The sequence below is a fragment of the Pinus tabuliformis genome, chromosome J (assembly GCF_031772625.1).
Source record: "Pinus tabuliformis cultivar Carrire ecotype Pingquan chromosome J, CPIR1, whole genome shotgun sequence".
Classification (NCBI taxonomy): Eukaryota; Viridiplantae; Streptophyta; class Pinopsida; order Pinales; family Pinaceae; genus Pinus; species Pinus tabuliformis.
Genome location: NC_142295.1, coordinates 43,422,950 through 43,447,937, shown reverse-complemented (window position 1 = coordinate 43,447,937; position 24,988 = coordinate 43,422,950). Strand labels below are relative to the sequence as shown.

General features: G+C 39.9%; 1 protein-coding gene across 1 annotated transcript in view; it reads right to left on the bottom strand.

Moving 5' to 3' along the window:
* LOC149225392 (ABC transporter C family member 2-like) overlaps window positions 1–24,988 on the bottom strand; it is a 620,963-nt gene that overhangs the window by 441,169 nt on the left and 154,806 nt on the right. The window contains exon 5 of the mRNA XM_089377080.1: window positions 23,107–23,131. Within this exon, the coding sequence (XP_089233206.1) occupies window positions 23,107–23,131 (25 nt within the window). The remainder of the gene's footprint in view (window positions 1–23,106; window positions 23,132–24,988) is intronic.

Here is a 24,988-nt window from a genome sequence, read left to right as displayed (position 1 = left end):
ACAACACACCATTTTGTACTAGCTCTCAAATATAGTGATACTTGTTGTTGATATGCTTTGTCTTTCCATGAAACTCTGGACCCTCAGACAAATGAATACAACTAGTGTTATCACAAAGTATCACTATAGGGTTCATCGGTCCTTCAAATGAGTCAGCTAGCAACTTCCTTAACCAAATTGTTTCTCTGATTACTTCACATGATGCAACATATTCAGCCTCCGCACTACTCAAAGCAACAGTGTCTTGCTTTCTGCTCATCCATGAGACCATGGAGGATCCTAAACTGAATAATCCTCTCATAGTGCTTCTTCCATCCTGTTCACTGCCTCCCCAGTCAGAATATGTATACCTAATCAATTGGACATCATTCCTTCTATCATATTTCAGACAATAGTTGATGGTTCCTTGTAGATATCTCAGAATACGCTTTGTCGTTATCCAATGATCATGCTTCAGCTCCACTTGGAATTCACTGAGTAAATTTACTGCAAAACATACGTCTGGTCAAGTATTCATCAAGTACATCAATGAGCCAACGAGTTGTCTATACTTGGAGGGATCCAAAGGGGTTGATTCAAAACTCCTTAGTGTGAAAAATTGGATGACCTGATTCCCTATTATGGCAAACTGATATTACTATGTGAAAATTCCTTAAAATGCAACAACTGGAATTAATTCTTCTAACTGGTAAATTATGCAATTTATTTTGTTACGGCAAAATATCAAATTAATCACGCTGCAATTCTTCACAAATAAAAATTACGTTGTGGAACCAATGTTGCACGAAGCAGGGACGAAACGGGGACGTTTTTTGGAAGCGGGGACGTGGAAGCATCATTTTCCAAAAATATAGGAAGCGAAGCGTCTCGGAAGTGTCTACTATATATATATATTATATTTTTTTGCATTTATATTAAAAAAACATCCAAAATACCAAATTAGTTGTAGAAGACATGAAAACATGCATATTTTTACATAAATCAAGATAGATATGGCATCCATTGTACATCAATGATTAATTATTCCAGCATCAACCATCTAGAATCTAGATTCCTCTTCTCTTGTCTAGCCTTTGCCTCTACTTCAATTCTATAGGGATTTTAGTCAACATTGCCTAATTTTGATCAAACAGCTTAATCCAAGCTTTATAATATGGTAGAGAAAGCTTAACATGCCTAATCAATGATTTTGACTTGAGTGAAGGGTACATAATTGCAGTTGCTAAGGCCATGACCAAGAAGTTCAACAATCAATAACACCAACACTAGGGTACATGTAGGACTTGTTGCTCTTGATTAAATGCCAATCACATGCCTTCATACATGATATAATCCAATGAAACGCCACAATTCCATTGATCCTGAAAACTGTTAAGTCTGCTGAATTTTGAATGGGATATGAAATTCTATTTTCTCCATATGAAGTCTGATGAGGTTGGAACCACTCTCAAACATCCTGAGTCATTTCATGGTAATGTTAAAAATTTAAGTAAAAGGATGGAAATGAAAGATAAAGGAGAATGTCACTTTTACTTTAAGAATTTAACATTACCATTAGGGAGCATCTAGGAAGCATCTAGGGAGCATCAAGGGGCACCTTAGGAGTATTCGGAAAGTGTAGTTCCTCACAGAACAATTCAGAATTTCCAAAAACAAAAAAAGCCCTGCAGAACCGTCCACCCTTTCTTGGATCTGCTCGTGATCTACAATGGATACACGCCCGAACCTCCACAGATCCGCACCCGATCCTTTCCAGATCCGTGGAACGAGAAATAGGAACCGAAGATCAGGCAGTAGGAGCCGCAGATCGGGCCCCTACGAATCCAATTTTGCAGGAACCACTAAAAAAAGGAGGAACCGCGGATCCGATTTTCCAATCCGCGGTTCTGCCGAGGGATCAGTGGCGATTCGTACGGGACGCAAATCTGCCTTTGGATCCTTGCGGGGGGGCTGGTTCCTGCAACACTGTGCAGAACTGAGAAATATAGAGCAATCACACACACAAATTGACACTGTTATTTTTGGACAATTGTCCTTGGAAAAACCCAATGTGGGAAAAACAGTGCAACAAATGAGGGTTTTATTATTATGCAACAGTAGAGAATCTAAGCACAATAATTTGGATGCTTAATCTACCAATCCAATCTAAGAGAAATACTAGCAAAAATCATCTAAGAGAATTTTTCTCTCCCCACAAGCAATCCAGCCACAATCTAGGCTCAGAAACTGACTCCTAAAAACATCTGCATCCACCCCTGCATAGTCTCTTGTACGCATTGCCCGGAACTCCCACTAAATCTGAAGTCTCGCTTGTCTCTTCCCATGGAACACTTGGCCTACTAGGAATTTTCTCGGCCACCATCAGTGAATTGAATTCTTCCTCAGTTGAATCAAACTACCCTCTTGAGGCTCTACACAGGCATAATACATCCTCCTCTCCTGACTCTTCTGGAACTGGAAACTCCTCTGGAAATCTGCTATTCTACCCCTCAGCCACCTGTTACTTGATCACTGGCTCAATCTCAATGTTGAATCACCTGCTATTGGAAAATTAGTGTGCCTTGATCACTGAGGTATCTGCATTGCCATGTTCTCCATATGCCCCATCGACCTCTTCTTATAATCTCCAGTTGAGACTTCAACGGCCACAATTAAATCTTAATCGATGGCTGAGATCATCTCTAAGTCGATCCATGTGAGTTTCTAGAGAATTCTCACCTTTCTCAATTAATTCCTATTAATTAATCGATTTCCCTAAGTTAGACTTAGGCATTTTTAATTATCAATCAATTAATTTAATTGAGTTGTCTCTAGGTGGAATTTCCAGGAAAAAAAAATTATGGGTTTTGGAGAACTCATATGTTTTAGCCTCCCCACAAAGTTTGATACTAGAACACCATCCAATGCTACAAAAACTAACACACCCTTTTAGCGAGGAAGGTGTTCTAATATTGCACCACTACAACACTATGTCTTTGCATCATTTTCCCATACACATTGCTAATGTCTGACAACTGTAGTTGCCTGCCACTGTCCATCAACCACTATGCTAACTCTAATTCATCTACTAATGGTTGTAGTTGAACCATGTTGCATCTGTGCTGCTGCTGAAACTGCTCTATACAACCTGTATTGCTGCCAGCTCTGCATCTGCACTGCAACCCAACAAACACTCCCTCTCACTGTTGTTGTTGTTGTTGTTGCAACTACTACAACTGAGAAGTATCCAAAAATTTGGATCAACTATGTCTTTGTGCTGCAACTGTCTCCTGAGTCTCTGACTGCTACTAGCTTCTGAACTGTCCACTGGGATATTTGCGTTGTAGTTGACTCTGCACTGTACCTCTTGCACTGTTATCAACACTGCTTTGTGCCCCTCAGCATCCTGACTACAACTAGTCTGCAACTATCACTCTAGAACTGACTGCACCAATTGACACTGATCCACCTGCTACTGAATACTGTGGGCCCTTGTAGCAAAGGTATGGTCCTGCTGCAACAATCTGGAACTGACCTCTTTGTTGTATCTGTGTTGGACTCTACCTGAATCTCTGCAACTCTGGAACTAAAGCTCTACATCGTTCCACCTCTCTCCTGGAGGTATAGTTGCATACATGGCGAAATCTTCCTCTAGCCTAGAGGAAATATTATTGATCTTTGTGAATGTTGCCCCTTGATCCTACTTCTCCTTCTTGTCCTTCTTCCTTTGAGGACACTGGGTACTATAGTGGCCAAACTCGCCACACCTGAAGCACTTGATCTTGGACAAATACTTCTTCTTCTTCTCTCCCTGTGATCCTTGTCCTTGACTGGGACCTTTTGCTTTCCCTTTCGATGCAAGGGCCATAGTTTCTTCCTCCTTCACACACTTCGATCCTTTACTGCTACTGTTGCTAATAAAGCTCTTTACTAGAGCTCGCCTCGTCTCCTCTTGTGTGAGATCTTCCCATGCAACGAATCTCGTCCCAGAATGCTCTGAACGAAGGTCTCCCACTCCTCGGTGACATTGTTGAGGGCCAAATGCACAAGTTCTATGGGTGGAGATGACTCTCCTACAACTGCAAGCCCATCTCAGATATCCTGAATTCTGGTGAGATAGGGGTTGATGCCTTCACCCTTCTACATTCGAATATTCCTCAACTTTTACTTCAGGAACATCTTCCGCTACTCGAAAAAATTCTAATATTGTGAGGCAATAGCATCCCAAATTTCTTTGGCCGTATTCTTAGCCGCAATGTGTGAGACCATATGATCTCAAACTCCATTAAGAATCAACCGCTTTGCCTTGGCAATCTACTTATTGTAATTCGCTAGTTGATTTGCATCTGTAGGTATGGTTACAACTTGTTATGCATACATCTTCAAACCATACTCGTCTAGCAAGAATGCCATCCTGGCCTTCTAGATACAATAGTTCAATGCACCCTCTAATCTGTCCTGGTCTCGGAGTCCTACTGAAGCCATCACTACAAAAACTTGACCTGGGACACAAATCTCCTTCTTTCACCTACTCCGCTACTAGCACTGCTACTCGCACTATTTCTTGGAATGAGAAAATTTGCCTACTGCAACTGGAGATTTTGGACTTCTAAAACTAGAAACCATCTGAGAGAAACTCCCTTTATGTGTGTAATTTCTCTTCCTCTTTCGCTCGAATTTGCTCAACGATCCTGTTGCGCTACTCTTCGAAATTACTTTCCAATTCTACCTTTGCCTGTTAGAGCTCTTCTCTGAGTAGTTCAAAATTTTCCTGCCACCCTACAACTGGAAATCAAACTTCTTCTCTGCTACTCGCACTGCCTGGCTTGGCCCTACGCAGACCCTAGAAAAATTGTGTTGATTCTCCCTCTAAACAGCGAATTTCTCCCTTTTTGCCTATGAGCTATTGATCCGATCAAATCGCTCTTATACCAAGTGAAAATTCCTTGAAATGCAACAACTGGAATTAATTCTTCTCGCTGATAAATTATGCAGTTTATTTTGTTACAGCAAAATATCGAATTAATCACACTGCAATTCTTCACAAATAAAAATTACGTTGCAGAAATAAAATATGCAGAACTGAGAAATATAGAGCAATTACACACACAAATTGACATCGTTATTTTTCGACAATTGTCCCCGGAAAAACCCAATGTTGGAAAACCAATGCAGTAGATGAGGGTTTTATTATTATGCAGCAGTAGAAATTTTGAGTACAATAAGTTGGATGCTTAATCTAGCAATCCAATCTAAGAGAAATATTGGCAAAAATTGTTTGAGAGAATTTCTCTCTCCCCATAAGAAATCCAGTGATAATCTGCGCTCAGAAACTAACTCCCGAGAAGATTTGCATCCAGCCATGCACAATCTCTTGTATGCACTGCCCGAAATCCCTCTGAATCAGACGTCATGCCTATCTCTTCCCTGGAAGTGATTCGCTTGGCCTACTAGGAATTTTCCCAGCCACCCGCAACTGAATCAAATTATTTCTTAGTTGAATCGATCTGCACAACCTCCGGGAGAAATAATACGGCCTCCTCTCTTGACTCTTCCAGAACTAAAAACTCCTCTGGAAATTTGCTACTCTGCCCCTGTGCCACTTGTTACTCGATCACTAGCTCGATCTCACTATCGAATCACCTGCTACTGGAAATTGATCGGCCTGGATCACTAAGTATCTGCACTGGTGTGTTCTCCATCTACCCCATCAACCTCTTCTTATAATCTCCAGTTGAGACTTCAACGACCACGATTAAATCTTAATCAATGGCTAAGATCATCTCCAAGTCAATCCATGTGAGTTTCTAGAGAATTCTCACCTTTCTCAATTAATTAATCGTTTTCCCTAAGTTAGACCAAGGCATTTTTAATTATCGATCAATTAATTTAATTGAGTTGTCTCTAGGTGGAATTTCCATAAATGATTTCAGGGTTTTGGAGAACTCATGTGTTTTAGCCTCTCCACAAAGTTTGAGACTAGAACACCATTTGATGCTACAAAAACTAACACATTGTTGTTCCAAGTGCATCATCCTGCATATAATGTGGGGCAATGAACAAACTGTTAAAGGTGCTAAGGACGCCCATAAGATGAGACAATTGCTATATCACATGACGGAGTCGCATGGTTCTCAACGCATCCCCTACAAATGTCAACATGATCCTCTAGTGGGCTTGAGCCCCAGTTAAGTTGCCCAGCCCATGATCAAACCACCTTCCAATTATGCATAAGATCCAATGTGTCTCCTCGCCTTCAAGTACAATAATTCATTAGTGCATCTAAGTGAAACAAGCTTGTTATTCAAAGGCACAAATGAGACTTCATAGTGGGTTTCCCTTCCAAATTTGGGGCTTTGAGCATGTAATGAACCTCCCTAGGTAGGAGTGGCTAATAAACAACCCTATCAGGTATTCCCGACCCCTAAACGAAAGGACATGTCCAAGGTACATCCTTCAAGTGGTAGGTGTCATGTGGATAATGATGAGGTGGATTGGAACACAGGGGTCTCAAGGCCAAATGCCATGGGCTCAAGAGTGTCAATAACGATGAATGTCCACATATTTGGGTGTATAGATGTAGTAGGTTGAAACCATGGCGTGAAAATTCTACCATTGCAACAACTGATTTATTTTACCTACTCATTTCTCAATAATTTATTTATGAAAACCCTTCAGTAAACATTAAAACAAATTCTGCTGCAGATATCACACCATAATACAGAAACAAACACATGCACAAGAATCAACACATCAACACAGATATTTTGGATAATTGTCCCCGAAAAACCCAATGTGGGAAAACCGGTGCAGTAGAGGAGGATTTTATTATTCAACACTTCTTCAATACAACTGGGTGCCAAACTGGCTTACCCAACAAAGAAAAATTCTCCAGCACTTCTCCCAGTCTCAGCGTCAAGCTTGCTGGCCTCTGTGCAGCTCCCAGGCCCTCTGCACCAGCTCTTGCTTCTCTGTGTCAGCTCCTGCTTCTCTGCGTCAACACTAGGCCTCTATGCATCACCCACGCAGGCCCTCGAGTGATTGCACAGTCTGTTGCCTCTGCAACTACCTGAGATGCTTTACGTCTGCCTCTCCAACCACTGCGTTGGTCTTCTGGTGCAATTCCCGACTCTCTATTCTGTACTCGTTGCCTCTTGCTGCTCTCTAGACCACTAGTTCGAAATTCTCAGCTAACCCCACTCCAAAAATTGAACTGACTGGTCTCCCTCAGTGCGTTCTCCAACTAACCCTCAAGCCTCTTCTTATACTTTTCCTGTTGGTCCTTCAACGGCCGAAATTAAATCTCTGATCAATGGCTAAGATTAGATTTGGCTTGATCCATGACTTTTGGAACCTTCTAACCCAATTTTATATTAATAATTTAATACCCATTAATATTTTATTTTTCCTAAGTTTAGACTTAGGAACTCCATTAAAAGTATTAATTATTTTAATATCTCCCAAATTGGTTAGAATCTACCCAAACCATTTCTGGGTCTTGGAGATCTCATGTGCTTTAGCCTCTCCACCAATTTTCATGGCTAGAGCACATCCGATGCTACCCCAAATCAACACTCCCTCTTAGCGAGGACTGTGCTCTAGTAATACTCCATACTGAGCATCACTCTGACTATACGGCACCAGTACCTGTGTTGATGCTAGGCCTCCCTGCCTAACATCCTCTGCATTGCTGCATCCTGTACTGCTGCCCATGGCTCTTCCTTTGCCATTGCTGCATCCATACGGCAACTCCCTCTACATTCGTGTTGTTGTTGGTCCTTACTCCCAACACTGCATCTGCACTACAACTCCCTCTGCATCCGTGCTGCTGTTGGTCCTTCTTCCCAGCATTGCATCTGCACTGCAATCTCTTTTCATCATGCTACATCATGCTACTGCTGACTACTACCAAACTGCAACATCACCCCCATTTCTGCTACTGAAATGGATTCTTTATCATCCCCATCTTTTCCCTGAAATAATCAAACTTTGTTCTTCCAAGGGCCTTGGTGACGATGTCTGCCACCTGTTCTCCTATAGGAGTGTAGCTCAACTGTATAGCTCTTTGTTGGACACGGTCTCTGACAAAGTGACACCCGATATCAATATGCTTTGATCGATCGTGAAACACTAGATTGTCGGAGAGCTTGATGCAACTCTTATTATCACACATGATACTAGTCGCCTCCATCTTTCTTCTGAATAAGTTCACAAGCAGTTTTCTAAGCCATATGGCCTCGCACGAAGTTGTGCTTGCAACCATATATTTTGCCTCAGCTGAGCTTAGATCTACAGACTTTTGTTTCCTACTGCACTAGGAGGTCATTCTTGATCCAATGTTGAAACAGTAACCAAAGGTACTTTTCCAATCTACTGAACTTCCAGCCCAATCTGCATCAATGAATCCACTCAATCTGATATCCTTACTCCTGGTGGACAAGAGTCCATAATCGACTATTCCCTGTATATATCTGAAAATATGTTTGGTTGCTGCCCAGTGCGCCCTCTTTGACTCCACCATGAATTGATTGAGGGTGTTGACAACGTAACAAATGTCTGGCCTGGTATTGACCAGATACATCAAGGACCCTATGAGCTGCTTGTATAAGGTGGGATCAACATCCTTGTCTTCTGATGCATCAATTTTCTTCCAGTTGGTGATCATTGGAGTAGCCATGGGTCTACAATCCTCCATCCTGAATCTCTTCAAAATTTCTGTAGCATATCTCCCTTGTCCAAGGAAGATCTCCCCCTTTTGCTGCCAAACTTCCAACCCCAGGAAATAATGCATCTGTCCCAAATCCTTCATGTCAAATTCTGTGGCTAGATTCTTCTTGCAGTCCCCGATGAGCCTGGATGATCCTATCAGGAAGAGATCATCCACATAATACTAGGATGAGAGGTTGATTCTCTACAACCAGATAGTAGAGATTTGGATCTGCGTCACTCTTGACAAATCCCATCTTCTGCAAGTAGCCATCAATTCGACCATACCATGCTCTAGGTGCCTGTTTCAGCCCATACAAGGCTTTCTTCAATCTACATACATGAGACTTCTTCTCATGTGTCTCAAAGCCTTCTGGTTGTTCAATGTATACCTCTTCTTCTATCACCTCGTTCAGAAATGTCGTTTTGACATCCATCTGATGAATCTCCCATCCCATCTGTGTTGCAAGAGATATCACGGTTCTAATAGATGTATACCTGACTACTGGGGCGAAGATCTCTTCGTAGTCAATTCCTTCCTTCTGAGCATACCCCTTAGCCACAAACTTGGCTTTGTATTTTTTGACACTGTCGTTTGCAGCGTATTTAATCTTGTAGATCCATCTCGAACCTACCACCGATTTGTCTTGAGGCCTTGGCACTACCTCCCAAACCTCATTCACCATTATGGAGTTGTACTCCTCTACCATCGCATCCAACCAAACCTGACGTTGAGCAGCCTCCTAAGAACTGGCAGTCTCCCCATCCTGAACTACTAATGCCTGATATCTATCTAGCTATTTTCGCTCCCTCTTATTGTTCCTCGATGCACCGATGAAATCCTCTGCATCTCGCAAAATCTGACAAAGTTCCCTGTTCGTTCTTCCTCTGCCAGTAGGTGCTTCTATTAGCTCCTCCTCCTCCTGTGATTCTTCCTGATCCGAGGAAGAGTTCTTTACTTTCGTTGGTTGAAAAGGTTTGACCAATAGCTCCTCTTTTGAATGCTCCTCGGAAACCATTTCTCGAAATTTTCTAAAAGCCATGTCCTCCATGAACTTCACATCTCGTCGAACTACTACCTTCCTGCTTCCCGGAAGATAGATTATGTATGCCTTAGTGTTCTCGTTATATCTCATTTGATATCCTTTCTCTACAATTTGATCCAGTTTCTTCCTCTTTTCCTCGGGTATGCGGCAATATGCTAAGCTCCCAAATATCCTGAAATGACTAAGTTCAGGCATCTTCCCTGTGAAGACTTTCTATGGAGTAATCTTGCCCAATGCCCGATGAGGAGTTCTATTCTAAATATAAACTACGGTGTTGCATGCTTCTACCCACAGGAATTTTGACATATCCTAATCATACATCATGGCCCTAGCTGCTTCTACGATAGTCCTGTTCTTCCTTTCTGCTACTCCATTCTGCTCCGAATTGTAAGGAGTTGTCCACTCTCTTCTGATGCCTTCCTTGGCGCAAAAATCAGTGAAGTCCTTATCGACATACTCTCCACCATTATTTGAGCACAAAACTTTTATTTTCTTCCCAGTCAGATTCTCCACCAGAGCCTTGAACTCTTTGAATCGACAGAAAACCTCATCCTTGGTTTTCAGAAAATAAATCCAAGTTTTCCTTGAATGGGCATCAATGAAGGTGAAGACGTACTGGAAACCACTAAGAGCTTTAGTGGACATAGGTCCGCAGATATCTGAGTGTATCAATCCTAGTACACTCTTGGCCCTGTTTTTACTTCTAGGAAATGCTGCTTTAGCATACTTTCCCAGAGCACATCCTCTGCACACATCATCTCGTTCCGTACCAAGATCCAAAACTCCTATTACAATGTTCCTAAGAATTCTCAGAGCCCCATGGTGCAAATGTCCCATTCTTCTATGCCATAGTTCGTTCAAATCCTTGTTTCCATGACTACCTATTAGTGCTATTGGTGATTCTCGTTGTAGTCTGTACAACCTATTACTTTTGATCCCGATCTGCACTTTCTTTTTCTAGATCGGGTGTTTGACGTATACTTTCTCCTTGATGAAGAAAACGTCATAGCCTTTGCCTTGAAGTTGCAACACGGAAAGTAAGTTCATCCCTAATCTTGGTACATGCAACACATTGGTAGCACAGAAGTGCTCTCCTGTTTCTGTTTGAAAAACTATGGTACCCCTTCCTACTAGAGTACACTTTGCCTTGTTCCCCATGGTGATCTGAAAGTTCATCCTCTCCTCCTGATAATTTGAGAAACATTCCCAGAGTCCCGTCATATGCCAAGAGGCTCCATTGTCTATATACCATACCTCTAATGATGTAGAGCTAGTCACACAAGCCACTTCTTCTTCCAGCCTAGAAGCCAACATAGAGAAATCAAAATTACTGTCTCTTGTGCAATTTTCTAAAAATTTGTGCGAGTCTCCTGACGTAGATGCCTCTGCATCATGGTCTCGACCCATAATTGATTTTCCCTTCCTCCCTCTGATTACTTGCTCTGATACCATGTGAAAATTCTATCACTGCAACAACTGATTTATTTTACCTACTTATTTCTCAATAAGTTATTTATGAAAACCCTTCAGTAAACATTAAAAAAAAAATTGATGCAGTTATCACACCACAATACAGAAACAAGCACATGCACAATAATCAACACATCAACACAGATATTTTGGACAATTGTCCCTGGAAAAACCCAATGTGGGAAAACCGGTGCAGCAAAGGAGGATTTTATTATTCAGCAATTCTTCAGTACAAATGGGTGCCAAACTGGCTTACCCAACAGAAAAAAAAAAAAAATCTCCAACACTTCTCCCAGTCTCAGCATCAGGCTCGTTGGCCTCTGCACAGCTCCTAGACACTCTGCGTCAGCTCCTGCTTCTCTGCTTCAACACTGGGCCTCTTTGCGTCACCCATGCAGGCCCTCCAGTGACTGCGCAGTCTGTTCCCTCTGCGTTTGCCTCTCCAACCTCGGTGCTGGTCTTCTGGTGCAATTCCCGACTCTCTGTTCCATACCCGCTGCCTCTTGCTGCTCTCCAAACCACTAGTTCAAATTCCTCAGCTAACCCTGCTCCAGAAATCGAACTGACTAGTCTCCCTCAATTTGTTCTCCAACTAACCCTCAAGCCTCTTGTTGTCGCGCAGATTGACACGACAACGCTCAGACCGGGGGCTGTCACTCTGATCCCCGATCCCTCCGTTTAAGCCTGTCTCCCGCGGCTAAGGGGGGTAGTCCCTGTGAGATGATGAGACCAACTGTCGACCAGTTGGTTGGGAGACACGAGATACGATATAAAAAGCACTTGATGGATTTGAGTAATTGAGCAGACCAGTGCCTTAAAAAACGATTACTTGTTAAATGATATAGAAACATGAACCATGAACAACAATCATCTATCATCAGCAATGCTTAAAACGATATCCGGCAACTGAAAATTTTGAAAAAAAATGAATGCTTTAAACCACCACGAATCATAAACCATTAACCAGATATCAATTTCGCATCTCGTCTTGAAAATTTAGATCTCAGCATGAGAGATATAACATGAAAAACCACTGATACTGGCAAAACTAATTTTCCACAAAATTTTAATATTTTTTCAAAAAAAAAATTTTTTTTTTAAATCTTTTTCAATTTTTTATTATAAAAACGAAAATTAAAAATCTAAAAATTTAAAATTTAAAATCTATTCTAAAACTAAATTAAACTAAAACATAAACTAAACCAAAATTAAATAAAATAAGTCCCTTAATTATTTATTTTATTTTTTATTTTTATTTTTTAAAACCAAACTAAGTCAAAAATCAAAAATCTAATTAAAATAAAATAAAAAATTTCTAATTTAAAACTAATTGCTAAATCTAAATTCTAAAACATAAATATAAAACATAAAATTAAAATCTATAAAAAAAAAACAAAACTATACAAAAAATTTTAAATCTAAACTAAACTAAAAATCAAATTAAAATCTAAATGAAAACCCCTTTTCCTTCCCTTTTTTATTTTTTTTATTTTTTTTTATTTTTTTTTATTTGATTTTATATTAGAAAAAGAAATGATTTAAAATAAAATCTAAAATCTAAAAATTTAAAAGCTTAACTTAAAAAATCTAAATTAAACTACGCTAAATGAAAACTAAAATTACAAAAATCTTTGAAAAACTAAACTATATTAAAAATAATTTAAGTCAAAAAACCTAAACAATAAACAATGAAAACGAATCAAATGAAAAAAAAAAAAAAAATTTACCCTACGCCTATCCCCTATTTATTTAAAAAAAAAATCTGAAGGAAATAAAAACTAAACTATAGAACTATAACCTAAATCGAATTCCCAAAAGAAAACCCTTTCAAATCTGCAAAGTAAATAACGTCAAATTTAAATCTGCTAAAGTATTGAACGGGTTACCAAAACGAAGTCGTAGATGAAAAAAAGACTCACGCATTCATGACTTACGCTGCTTCTGAAGGGTACGGTGTTAAAAAAATTTGAAACGCTTACTTACCAGATCTGCAGGACTACCAGATGACGGCGTTTTGAATGAAGAGGCGTGGATCGATTTTGAAGACGCGCAGGTGAAATCACAGTAATGCGTCACCAGCAATAACCGTTTAACAACTTACCTTAGGACGTGTATTTCAGCTGGAGCGGAATGGTTTCGACTGAGATCAGATCTGAGCAATTCTTTTAATACAGTATACCGTCTGCGTGAATAAAATCTGTGTAGCAACAAATTTTTGTTGATGCTCACGCTATCTGACGATTTCACAGTATGTCCACCACGTCAAAGCTTTACACATTGTTTGAAAACAACAACCAGACGGCAGAGATTTAAGGCGCGTGGGTATTTTGAAGCATCACATATAATCCGGGACCACGAGCCCAACAGAACTGGTTAACCGTATTTTCACTTGAAGCTTTTCATGCTGGATACAGTGAATGCGTTTCCTTTATGCAGTCAATGCACAAATTCAAGATTTTTTGCAGCTAGGAAGTTTTCACGTGGGTGACAGGACGGCCAAAACCCTTGAAACGAAATATGCTTCTTTCTATGCGTGATTTCTGGGCCTTGATCCTTCGACGGCCAGCCAAACAGATGGGCAAACGATCAACGCTGCATCTAGAGAAAACTTTCTATCGATTTTGTCTAGGGTCTGTAACCTGCAAGAAGAAAAAGAACTCAAGATGGAGTATGCCAGAAGCTAACCTAAAAACCCTAAGCCCTAATAAAAACTGTACAAAACAAGAATTTGAAACCCTAGATCAGAGAAAATTGAAACCCTAAGACAGCTGATTAATCTACAATTTTGGCCCCCTTAGCAGCCAGATTTAGCAGTAAGCACAGAAATATTTTAAAGAAAAGAAATTTCAGATTGTCACTGTGAAAAACTTCAGAAAATCTCTCATGCAGATCAGAAAAATAAAACTGAATGATAGACCCAGGATCAATTCCAACTGGGCTCAACAAAAAATGCTTGCGGGAGTTGGCTGGTTCAGCCGAGAACTTCCTCGAACGCCCACAAAATTCCTTCAGAAAATGTTTTTTGCACAGCTCAAAACAACCGTCAATAAAGAGGGAAAAATGCTGCTAGATCTCAGGAAGTAATGGAGATACCTGCCATTACTTCAGAAACCCTAACAGCACTCAAACCCCAGCAAGTGAACAAGATACCTGTGCTCACAATACTCTATAAAAAGCTATTATTAATGGTTGAAAATAACATATGCAGAAAATGAAATGATCTCACAGCATTCCCAGAGAGTAACACCAGCAAGATATGGACCCCAAAGTCTTCTTTTATTAACCAGAAACAGATTTACAAGAGAGCTTCTTCAGTCTTAGACTCACAGATCGAATCATCTGAAATGACCACCTAAGACCCTATATAAAGGAAATGATCCCAACGGCTAGTTCGAATGATCCATGTAGAAATGATCTCGACCGTTGATGAGGATCAAGACATCTCTTGATCTCATCCGTCGATTTATTCACTTAAAATATTATTATTTTTTAAATTTTTAAATTTTATTATTTTTTATTTATTTCATTTTTTTAAATTTTTTAATTTTTTATTATTTTATTATTTTATTTCATTTTTTAAATGGATCATCGAACTAAACCTTTGGAAACATCACCTAGGACCTAGGACTTAGGACTCACGAGGGGATTTAAAACATTTTTCGACCCTCAAGACACATTACATCATTACTTTTACAACTTACATCTCAAGGGGACAAGCCCGCTTAACACAGACCCTCATCAATCACCCAGTTCTGCGACACAACTATAATCTAGCAGATTAACACACTAGGATTCTCCTAAAGTTCTAATGACAAAATGCATCCCGGCTTTGGGGTCAGGTTTGAAGGAAAACTCTGCCGATCCATGGATCGGTGAGACAAAAAACCTTCCGGGACGTAGATTACCACTAGAAAGTTAGGTCCACCTAGGCAATACACATACACGACTCATGTCTGCTAAGATTATTTACAATTCATACATGCAGACTGGGTTTACAATCAAAATGATCAAGCTGCTGATGACTGCAGGATGGCACGGACACGCTGATCAGGTGCTGCCCTTTTCTTGCAAAGAAAAAGGGGGTGTATTGCATGGGTAGTTGACCGGTAGAGGTCAACACCTCTTCTTATACTTTTCCTGTTGGTCTTTCAACGGCCGAAATTAAATCTCTGATCAAGGGCTAAGATTAGATTTGGCTTGATCCATGACTTTTGGAACCTTCTAACCCAGTTTTATATTAATATCCATTAATATTTTATTTTTCCTAAGTTTAGACTTAGGAACTCCATTAAAAGTATTAATTATTTTAATATCTCCCAAATTGGTTAGAATCTGCCCAAACCATTTCTGGGTCTTGGAGATCTCATGTGCTTTAGCCTTTCCAACAATTTTCATGGCTAGGGCACATCCGATGCTACCCCAGATCAACACATGGTACATGAGTTACCCTGACCTTTGTTTTTCCGACCTTCTTCATTTGTCTTTTGCCTTATATTGATTTTTTTATTTTACTGTTCAGGGCTCTAGGGGATGAGAGCTTGTTGTGTATGATATAGCAATGATTACCCCCTTAAGGTGGGGCATTTCATCACCCACCAAGGATTGGGACATGCATGGGTGCCTTAATGTTGTAAGGGAGCACTCGTAGGGGACCTTAGGAACCAAGTTGATGGCTATAATGATATGGGGTAGAGCTCATGTTTGGCTTTTGCCCACGTGTTGAATTTTATTGTCTCAACCATCTTTTGCATTTTATGGTATTTTTTTTTTGTTTGTGGCCATGATATGCTTTTTATCCTTTTTTTTAGTTGCAACGACCTCTGGCGCATCGTTCCAGGCCCGACCCAGATATGTGAACAAGGGGAGTACCAGAGCCTTGTGAACCCAAAGAGGGAAGATTATGAAATAGAGCATATAATATGCGGAGGGGAGTGAAGAATGTGGAATGGGAAAAAGGGACCGCACTAACCAAATCGGGTTTTAAGTCAGTAGGGGATATCCCACGGGACTAGGGTTGAGGATTAACCCCCCATTTAAAGTGAGGGAACAAGAATACATTCAAAACCCTTCCTCCTTCCAAGTCCCCCAATAATCCATACCGAAGTGTGCCAAAGAAAAACAAGCATAAGCACCTGATTGGACAATGAAAGACATACCTTTAGGGATTGGATGCCCCACCTTCAAACATACGATCTTAACAGATGGGCGAGGGGACATATTGTTGAGAAATCTAGGGCATTAGGATTAAGTGATTTCTCTTGTCATGATAATTGCTTGTGAATGCTTTTTACTTCTTTAGATTAGATTCTTCTCTTGACTTAGATTATTATAGTGTTCTTTTTCGTCAAGCAACTACCAATCATAAACAATAAGGAGACAAGAGACATAGAATGTAGGCGATCAACCAGGGCCAAAACCTCCCCAACTTGAGAGGAAAACCCAAACGAGTTCTTCTTCTTATAGAAACTTTAGGTGACGAATACCAAGACCAAGACCCTTGACACAACAACCTTTCCGAGACCAAGTCACGAGACCCCTTTTCACTGCTTCTTCTCTTTGCCCAAGTCAACACAAGTCAAACTGGCTTCTTATACTGTTAATCTTGGCTGCTCTGAAATTTCGACTCCTTTCCACAGACTTGCAATCTTCGGCCTGTTTGTACCTCTACAATTCCACACGTGTGAGCTGATAGAGGGAAATTTGTGATGCTTTTCTCCTTCGCTTAGTTTGGAGACTTCTTCTTAAGGCTTCGACTAGCAAGAATGATGATTGGTGACTTCCTCAAAGGTTTCTCTAGGGACTGTTATGACCCTACTGTAGAAACCCTAATTTTTGCCACACGTGTGAAGAGAAATTACCCAAAAACAGTGTTGGACCTTTTCGCTCTTCTTTCCTTTCACTTCGCTGGTTATGAGACTGCTCCTTGTGATTTTCGCACTTCATCTTATTGCAGATTGCTTGACTGAATTGTCCTCCAAGTGATGCCGAGTGCTCCTATATATAGTGGTTTGTCCATGTGATATAGGCCGACTTGACCTTGTGCCTAGGCCGACATGCCATTCTAGAATCATCTTAATTTCCTTTTGTAGGCTGACTTCAAGGGGTGCTTGTGACAAGGTCTTGGAGGGTTAATGACTCAAACAAATTTTCTTTTTACAATGTATAACATGCCCAAAATGGGTCTTCATTTCTTGACATTGACTCACTAGACTTTATGACTTGATGACCAAACCTAATAGCTCACAATGGGAGCTTCAACTAAAAATAAAATTCCTTGAGCATGAAACCCATGACTCAAGCATTACAAAATAATTTTATTTTTCTTCTTTTCATCAATTACATAAAATCATGATTACACATGTCATTATGAAGACCGAACCTAGTTACATATTTCAACACATATGACTGGCTCAAGGAGTGGAGATCAACTAGCACAATAATGGCTACACTAGTGGCTGTCAGGGGTTGTTTGCTACCAGCAGAAGGCAAATCTAGGAAAAATTCTCTTATAGAGTCACCCACTGTTGGTGGGTAACAAAGCCAACTCTAACCCTCTACGAATCCAAGCTACCATGTGTTGTATAGGGCCCAATGTCAACTTCCAAGATGCAACCATTGGCCATTATCTACACAAGCAACCATCTTCATCTGGCTATCATGAAGAATGTCACCCAAGTTGTCAAGATATATCCAACGACCTAGGGAAGAATGCCAAGCAAGCACCCCACTAAGGTTAAGCAACCTCTAAGTAAATCATCTCCATTGTGCAAATCCATCAAATATCACCTAGGAATCCAAGCTACCATGTGTTGTCTAGGGCCTGTTTCAGCTCAAACTAGTAGGGGACCTAAAGGGAAAATGCTAGACTAAGGGCAACAAATGGAGACTTAGCCCACTGTCACCTCTGCTAAGGCTCCCTACTATCTATGGACTTTCAACAATGGGAGGAGAACCGGTATATTATGGAGTCACCAATCAAGGATAAACCAATAAGTGGATGCAGAGTGACCTAAATGATCCCTCTCTAGAAGAGGTTGAAGGATAGAGCTTGCTTGCTTTCTAAGCAAGGTACAATGTCTTCTAGGAGAAGGAAGGGAGGATTTGAGGGTTAGGTTTATGGGATATGACTTGTGAAGGAGTTTCCCAATCCCTAAAATCCTTGTTGAAATTGGTATCCCAGATGGTTCTTGAATAATTGTCTTTTCAAAGGAACGGGACCACACGGGACCAAGTGGACCCAGTCTAGGTTAGGAGGAAAGAGTTTAGCAACCAATGATATCCTTATCCTAGAGAAGGTGGGGGAAAGGATCAAAGAAAGAATATTCACTTAAAGGTGTTGAATTGATCCTATAAGGTACTAGCCTTGAGGATGTTAGGGCAAAGTTTGATCTCGGAGCTAGGGCTTGGCTTTTCTCACAACTCCACCGTCGGAATGCCCTCAAATTTGGAGGAGGTCTTGAAAAAATACCAGCGCATGAGAGGCTAGGAGATGGAACTTTTTGGAATGCTAGTTCACCGGGAAAATGATGCCCTAGGAGACCCAACTTGGCTAGACCTAGGAGAAGGTGAAAGAAGTTGATTTAAGGTGACCACCTTTTGGTAGATCAGTGCCTTAGTCTTCGGAGAATGGATTCTATGATGAATATGAGTGAGGACCCTCGGTTCTTAGTCAAGGAGGCCTCAAGACTACTTCGCTAGCCTTCTAAGTCAAAGAGAAGCAATGTCGCAACTTTTATAATTCGATGTACAAAAGATTATGACTTATCAAGATAAATTCGTTGATAGAATTACCCCTAGGAGATTTCATTCACATTACATGGCCCATACATTGAGAGATGCTATATAGAGACAAAATTCCACAATTTAAGCAGTAAATGCACGCAGCAATTAGCCCTAAAAATAGCGAAAATCCCAATTTAATGTATATGACAAAGTAAAACAACAATAGCATTAAAAGCATGTACTTACATGTAATAGAACATATTTAACCATCCACAATTTGACAATAGAGAGGCTCCAAGATAAGATAGACCAAATCCACACATCAAAATTCATCCATAAAGCTCTAATTCATCCTCTAAGAAAAAGTGTGAAATTCTCAAGAGAGAGGAGAGATCCAATCCATAGTGATAATGAGTAAATGAACTCATCTCACTTGTATTTATACACTAATGAGGAGTTCGACATTAGTCTCCTTGACCTACATAAGCCCCAAAAATAAAATAATGTGCTAATAATCTAATTTTTGGTGACAAGCCCGCCAAACTAACTCACAAATGAAAGAATAAGCATCTCAAGAGGTCAAATAATAATCTATGCATGTCATAAGGCCCTCTAAGAGGTCTAATGAGGTCCATGGATGCCATAATGAAGAGTAGGACCCTCAAAAGGTGATAGACAAAGGGGTTGGCCCCTTGTTCCCCAAACAATAAACTTGTGGTACTCCCAATGGGTGTGGGGGCACAATAATAACCTCATGGGTCTCCAAATGAGTCAAAGATGCCTGTAGATCATCTGCAAGGGCCTTGATGATGGTCTAGGGGATGCCACATCATCCTACAAATCCTAGGTCAGCTCCCAAGTGCATGATACATCTATGGGGCCGGTTGGGCAAAGATGAACCAGGTGCATCTTCCTCATCCAATCGGAGTATCTCGAGCATCTTTGACCATCCGCAGGGATCCATAGAGTGTTGTCTATAGTTGTGGAGACCCATGGCTCTCAACACACACCCTTCATGTGCCAATGTAGCCCTCTAGAGGATTAGGACCCCGTATAGGGAGACCACACCCAAGATGGAGACCATTTGCAATCCTGCATAAGATCCAAAGTGTCCCCTAGCCTTCCAGTACAACAAGTCATCAGGGAAATCGAGTAAATGAGCTTACCAACCATGGACCACAGGTGGGGACTTCATAATGGTCTGCCCTTCCATAATGGGCTTCGAGATGTGCCAATGTCTCCTAAACTCCAAATGGGGTTAACCAAGTATCCTATTAGGTCGTTTCTACATTTAATGGGGATAATATTTTCAAAGTACATCCTTTAAAAGGTGGTGGCATGTGATAGATAGGTAATGAAGCAGGGGATGAAAGGGGCAACCCTGGGCCACATGCTAGGGTACAAGGGTAGCTAATAAAGGGAAGCCAACACTTGGATTTATAATGTATAGGAGGGAGCAATCGTGGTACATGAGGTGCCCCGGCCTTGATTTTTCCACCCTTCTTTATATGCCTTTTCTCTTTTTATGATTTTCTTTAATTAACTGCTCGGGGCTCAAGGGGTAAGAGCATGGTGCGTAAGATATAGCAATGAATACCCCCTTGTAAGGTAGGGCGGTTCATTTCCCACCAAGGGTTGGGACAATCATGAGTTCCTATATGATGGAGGAGCTCATATAACCTGTGGGAACCAAGGTGATGGCCATGACGATGGGGTAGAGCTCATGTATCGAATTTTGCCCACATGCTAAATGTGTTTGTCCCGGCCATCTTTTGCGTTTTGTGGTACATCTCGTGTTGAATGTGGCCAAATATGCTTTTGTCTTTCTTTTTAGCTGCATGAACCTCTAGGGCATCATTCCAAGCCTGATCCAAAGTGTGGGAAAGGGGAAGGGGCAATCTAGCCCTCTGTGGACCTAGGTGGGAGAAATGATGAATGGGGTAAGAATGAGTGGAAAGGAGTGATATAAGCGGATAAGGGAGAGGGACCACGCAACCAAAATCGGTCTTTCCCGTGAAATACCATCCCTAAAGCCAAGTGGTCAATAAAAGAGGTCCTACAAGACTAGAATGCAAGGTTAATATCCAAAAGGGGTATAGGGTACAAGAGCACAGACCTAACCCATTATTTCTGTTGAATCCCCCCATTAATACGTGCCCAGAAGTGTCCATGATAAGCAAACTACAATACTCAATTACCAAATGACAAGGCATACCTTTAGGTTCGGGAGGCCCACCTTCAAACATACGATCATGGCAGATGGGCGAGGGACCACATGGTTGGCTCAAGTGGCGGAGAAATGGCACAATGAGCTAGCTAGTGGCTGCAAGGGGCTGTTGGCTGCCGGCTGAGGACCATCTTGGAGAAAACAAAATTCACCTAGGGATATCACCCACAAAATGGCGGGTAACAGGGCCCAATGCCAACCTCCAAGATGCAAACACAGGCCATTCTCCATGCAAGCAACCATTTTCATGTGGCTATCATGAAGAATGTCACCCAAGTTGTCAGTAGATCTCCAATGCCCTAGGAAAGAATGCCAAGCAAGCACCCCACTAAGGTTAAGAAACCACTAACTAAACCATCTCCATTGTGCAAATCCATCACAGACCATCTAGGGGCCGAACATACACACATACCCCAAATCTCATGAACCACCCCCAAATATGGTGTAAATAATATGTTGCAGGAAACAGTCCCTGAGGTGGCTTCCTTGTACCTGAAACTCCCTAAAACGCCAAAACATCGTCGAAACACAGCTGAAACGTCTGATTGGCGTTTTCGGATTTAATATAACACTGCTGAAACGTCTGAGTGGGGCCCTTCTATGGCCAAAATAGATTTAATATAACACTAAATTTTATGTCTAATCACTTCACAAACTAATTTATCTCTAATCAATCCATGTTCTAGTTCTGCTAAAAAAGCAACTTGTTCTACTTTTGTTTATGAAGATGATGATTAGGATTATAACATATGTAAATGTACTTGTCATTAGCATATGTTATGTTTCTTTTTCAGACATATAGCCACATAAAAAGGCTGATTTTGGATGTAAAGCCTCATGTATAAAGGTTGATTTTCGGACCTTCGATGTACAGCCTCATTTATAAATGATAATATTGGATTTTGAATCATTTAATCATCTATGAGAGTTAACATAAACTGAGTTTTCTTTCTAAAATGTCATTTATGTGTCTTATTCTTTTTTCTTGCAAGATGCGTTATTAACTTATTTATAAAAGAAATTGTATATATATATATGATGTTTCACCCGACGTTTCCATTTTTGGGGGGTCACGTTTCGAGCCGTACCAATTTCGGAAACTTCCAGAGGTTTCAGCGTTTCGTGCAACTTAGTGTAAACACTTTTGGAGTAACTCGAATGATAACATTTTCTTACTCTAATGATTAATTACCATAAGGGCACATGGAATAACAAAATAGAGTTGACCACTCTAAATTTTATGTGTCAACAGTGTTGTAAGTTTAATCAGAATGAGCATGCAGAGAAAAACAAACCAGCATGGACCAATTTTAACAGGTAAATAGGATTGTGTTATTCCCAATAGAGTACCTTTTGTCAAATAATCCCAGGATGTTAATGCGTTAAATGTGGGATTGGATTAAGAAGGTCAAAAACATTTTAATGCTAACTTTGATCATTCTCTTAGAAGCTTTTCACATGAAATGGTTTATTTCTTAAGCCATTATTAAACTGCTTTTGAATGGACTGAAGCAAAATTCAATGCAGATAAGAAAGGCCTTTTTCCTTTTGCTTTCTGTTTGCCTGTTTAGGTGTTTTCTCCTTATCAATGGAAAATTCTGATTTCATGGTTGAATTGGCACAACATATTTACCTATTAAGTGGTTTTCTTTACCGTGTATTAGACAAAGCCACCCTCGAGCACAGACGTAAGCATGTTCATACATACATTTATCCCGAGAATAAGACAAAACTTGGAAACAAGACACCAAAGGAGGTTCCACGTGATATCATAGTTGCATTGGAATATTATTACAAAACTTCATCTTAGGAAAATACCAAAAGCCTAAAAGCCATTATGTTAACCCCTCAAATTTATTTGGCCTTTTATAGCTAAAGCACAAGAGAAGGCAGAAAATGCAGCTACAAAGCAATGATCAGACTATAATAACAATAAAAAGGAACTGTATATCTCACCTTGAATAAACCTCCAAACCAGAATCTGCAAGGAATAAGATCAAAATAAGTATTCCCCTTCTCTGTATCTCTCTCCTCTCTGTCTCTCTCCAACTGAACCCATGAAGAACCCTAAGATACATAAAATGTCTTTTCTTCAACAAAGAATAGAATACATCAGAGGATTAGCAATAAGGAAAATAACAAACACCATTGGTATTAATGACTCAGAAAATAAGCTACACAACACTATGTGACTAATCCCCTAAATTCTCTACATAAAAATGCATACCAAACAACCATTCAAACAATCAGGATGTGAAAAAACAAATTTTAACCATATCCAAACCATATGTTTTGGTGTTGTCTAATGAGGCCACAATTTCACCCAGATGGTGAAATTCTCGCCAGAATTCAGTGAGAATTTTTTCAAGAAATCTAATCCTGGGAGTGTTTGAATGGTTTTTTTGATGGTGGAAATGTATTCAACACCATCAAGAACTTCTGTGGCACCCAAAATCCTGATGTTTGACAACTATAATCAGGATTTCCAAAAATTTCCAACGGATTTTTTCAAAATAATGCTGGAATTTCCATTATTTTCTGGGCAAAATTGTGGCCTTCTTAGACTACAGCATATGTTTTTGCTGCAGAACTATCGTAGACATCTAATGGATAAATCACCAGACTTCTCTCCGTGGCTAAGAGTATATTTAACAGTATGAAGTATACTATCCTGCTTATCATGTTTTCAATACACTAACTGGAAGCTTCTCCATGAAGCTATGTCTAGAATGAAATTATGGGCATCTCCATCCCAAGTAGTTAACTAAATTACATAGTTTTGAGATATACAAAAGTTAAATAATTATTTTTCTACGCTAACTGTCTATATCTTTCTTTTTCAAAATCACTTCTAGTAAACCATCAAATTATGAAAGTTGTAGATTTGATACCCGATGGTTTTACACATATTTATAAAATGCCATTGAAAATTATTTGACAACAATATATCAATAGCATTTGAAAGATAGATTCGAAAACCTAGAAAGAGGACACAGTCTCCTAACAATCAATGTTACCCTAATTTTTTACTGCTGCGAAGAACACATTCGAGTATTTCTACCTGTTATTTGCCCCTTTTCTTCCAATAAAGCCAAAACCAAGAAAAGCAAATGAGAAAACAAATTTTACCACAATTCCATAAGTCGAAAATAATCTTAAATTAGTAACCGAAAAGGATTTGCAGGGTAATTCAATTTAATTTTCACATTGAAAATATGAACAACGTATTGTCGCATAGATTGACACGACAACGCTCAGACCGAGCGCTGTCACTCTGATCCCCGATCCCTCCGTTTAAGCCTGTCTCCCGCGGCTAAGGGGGGTAGACCCTATGAGATAATGAAGACCAACTGCCAAACAGTTGGTTGGGAGACACGAGACACGATGTGATAAGCACTAGATGGATTTGATTAATTTAGCAGACCAGTGCCTTAAGAGATTGTTATTAAAACGATTACTTGTTAGATGATATAGAAACATAAACCGTGAACAGCAATCATTTGTCATCACAATGCTCTTAGAATGATCAAAACGATATCCAGCAACTGAGAATTTTAAAGAGATGAATGCTTTAAACCACCACGAGAATCATAAATCATTAACCAGATATCATATTTCGTATCTCGACTTGAAAATTTAGATCTCAGCATGAAGGATATAACATGAAAACAACTGAATCTGGTAAAAATAATTTTCCACAAATTTATTTATTTATTTATTTTTATTTTTTTTTAATTTAAATACAAACAAAAAGAAATTTTCTAATCTAAAATCTAAAATCCTAAAAATCCTTTTTAAAATTTTTTATTTTTATTTTTTATATTATAAAAATGAAAAT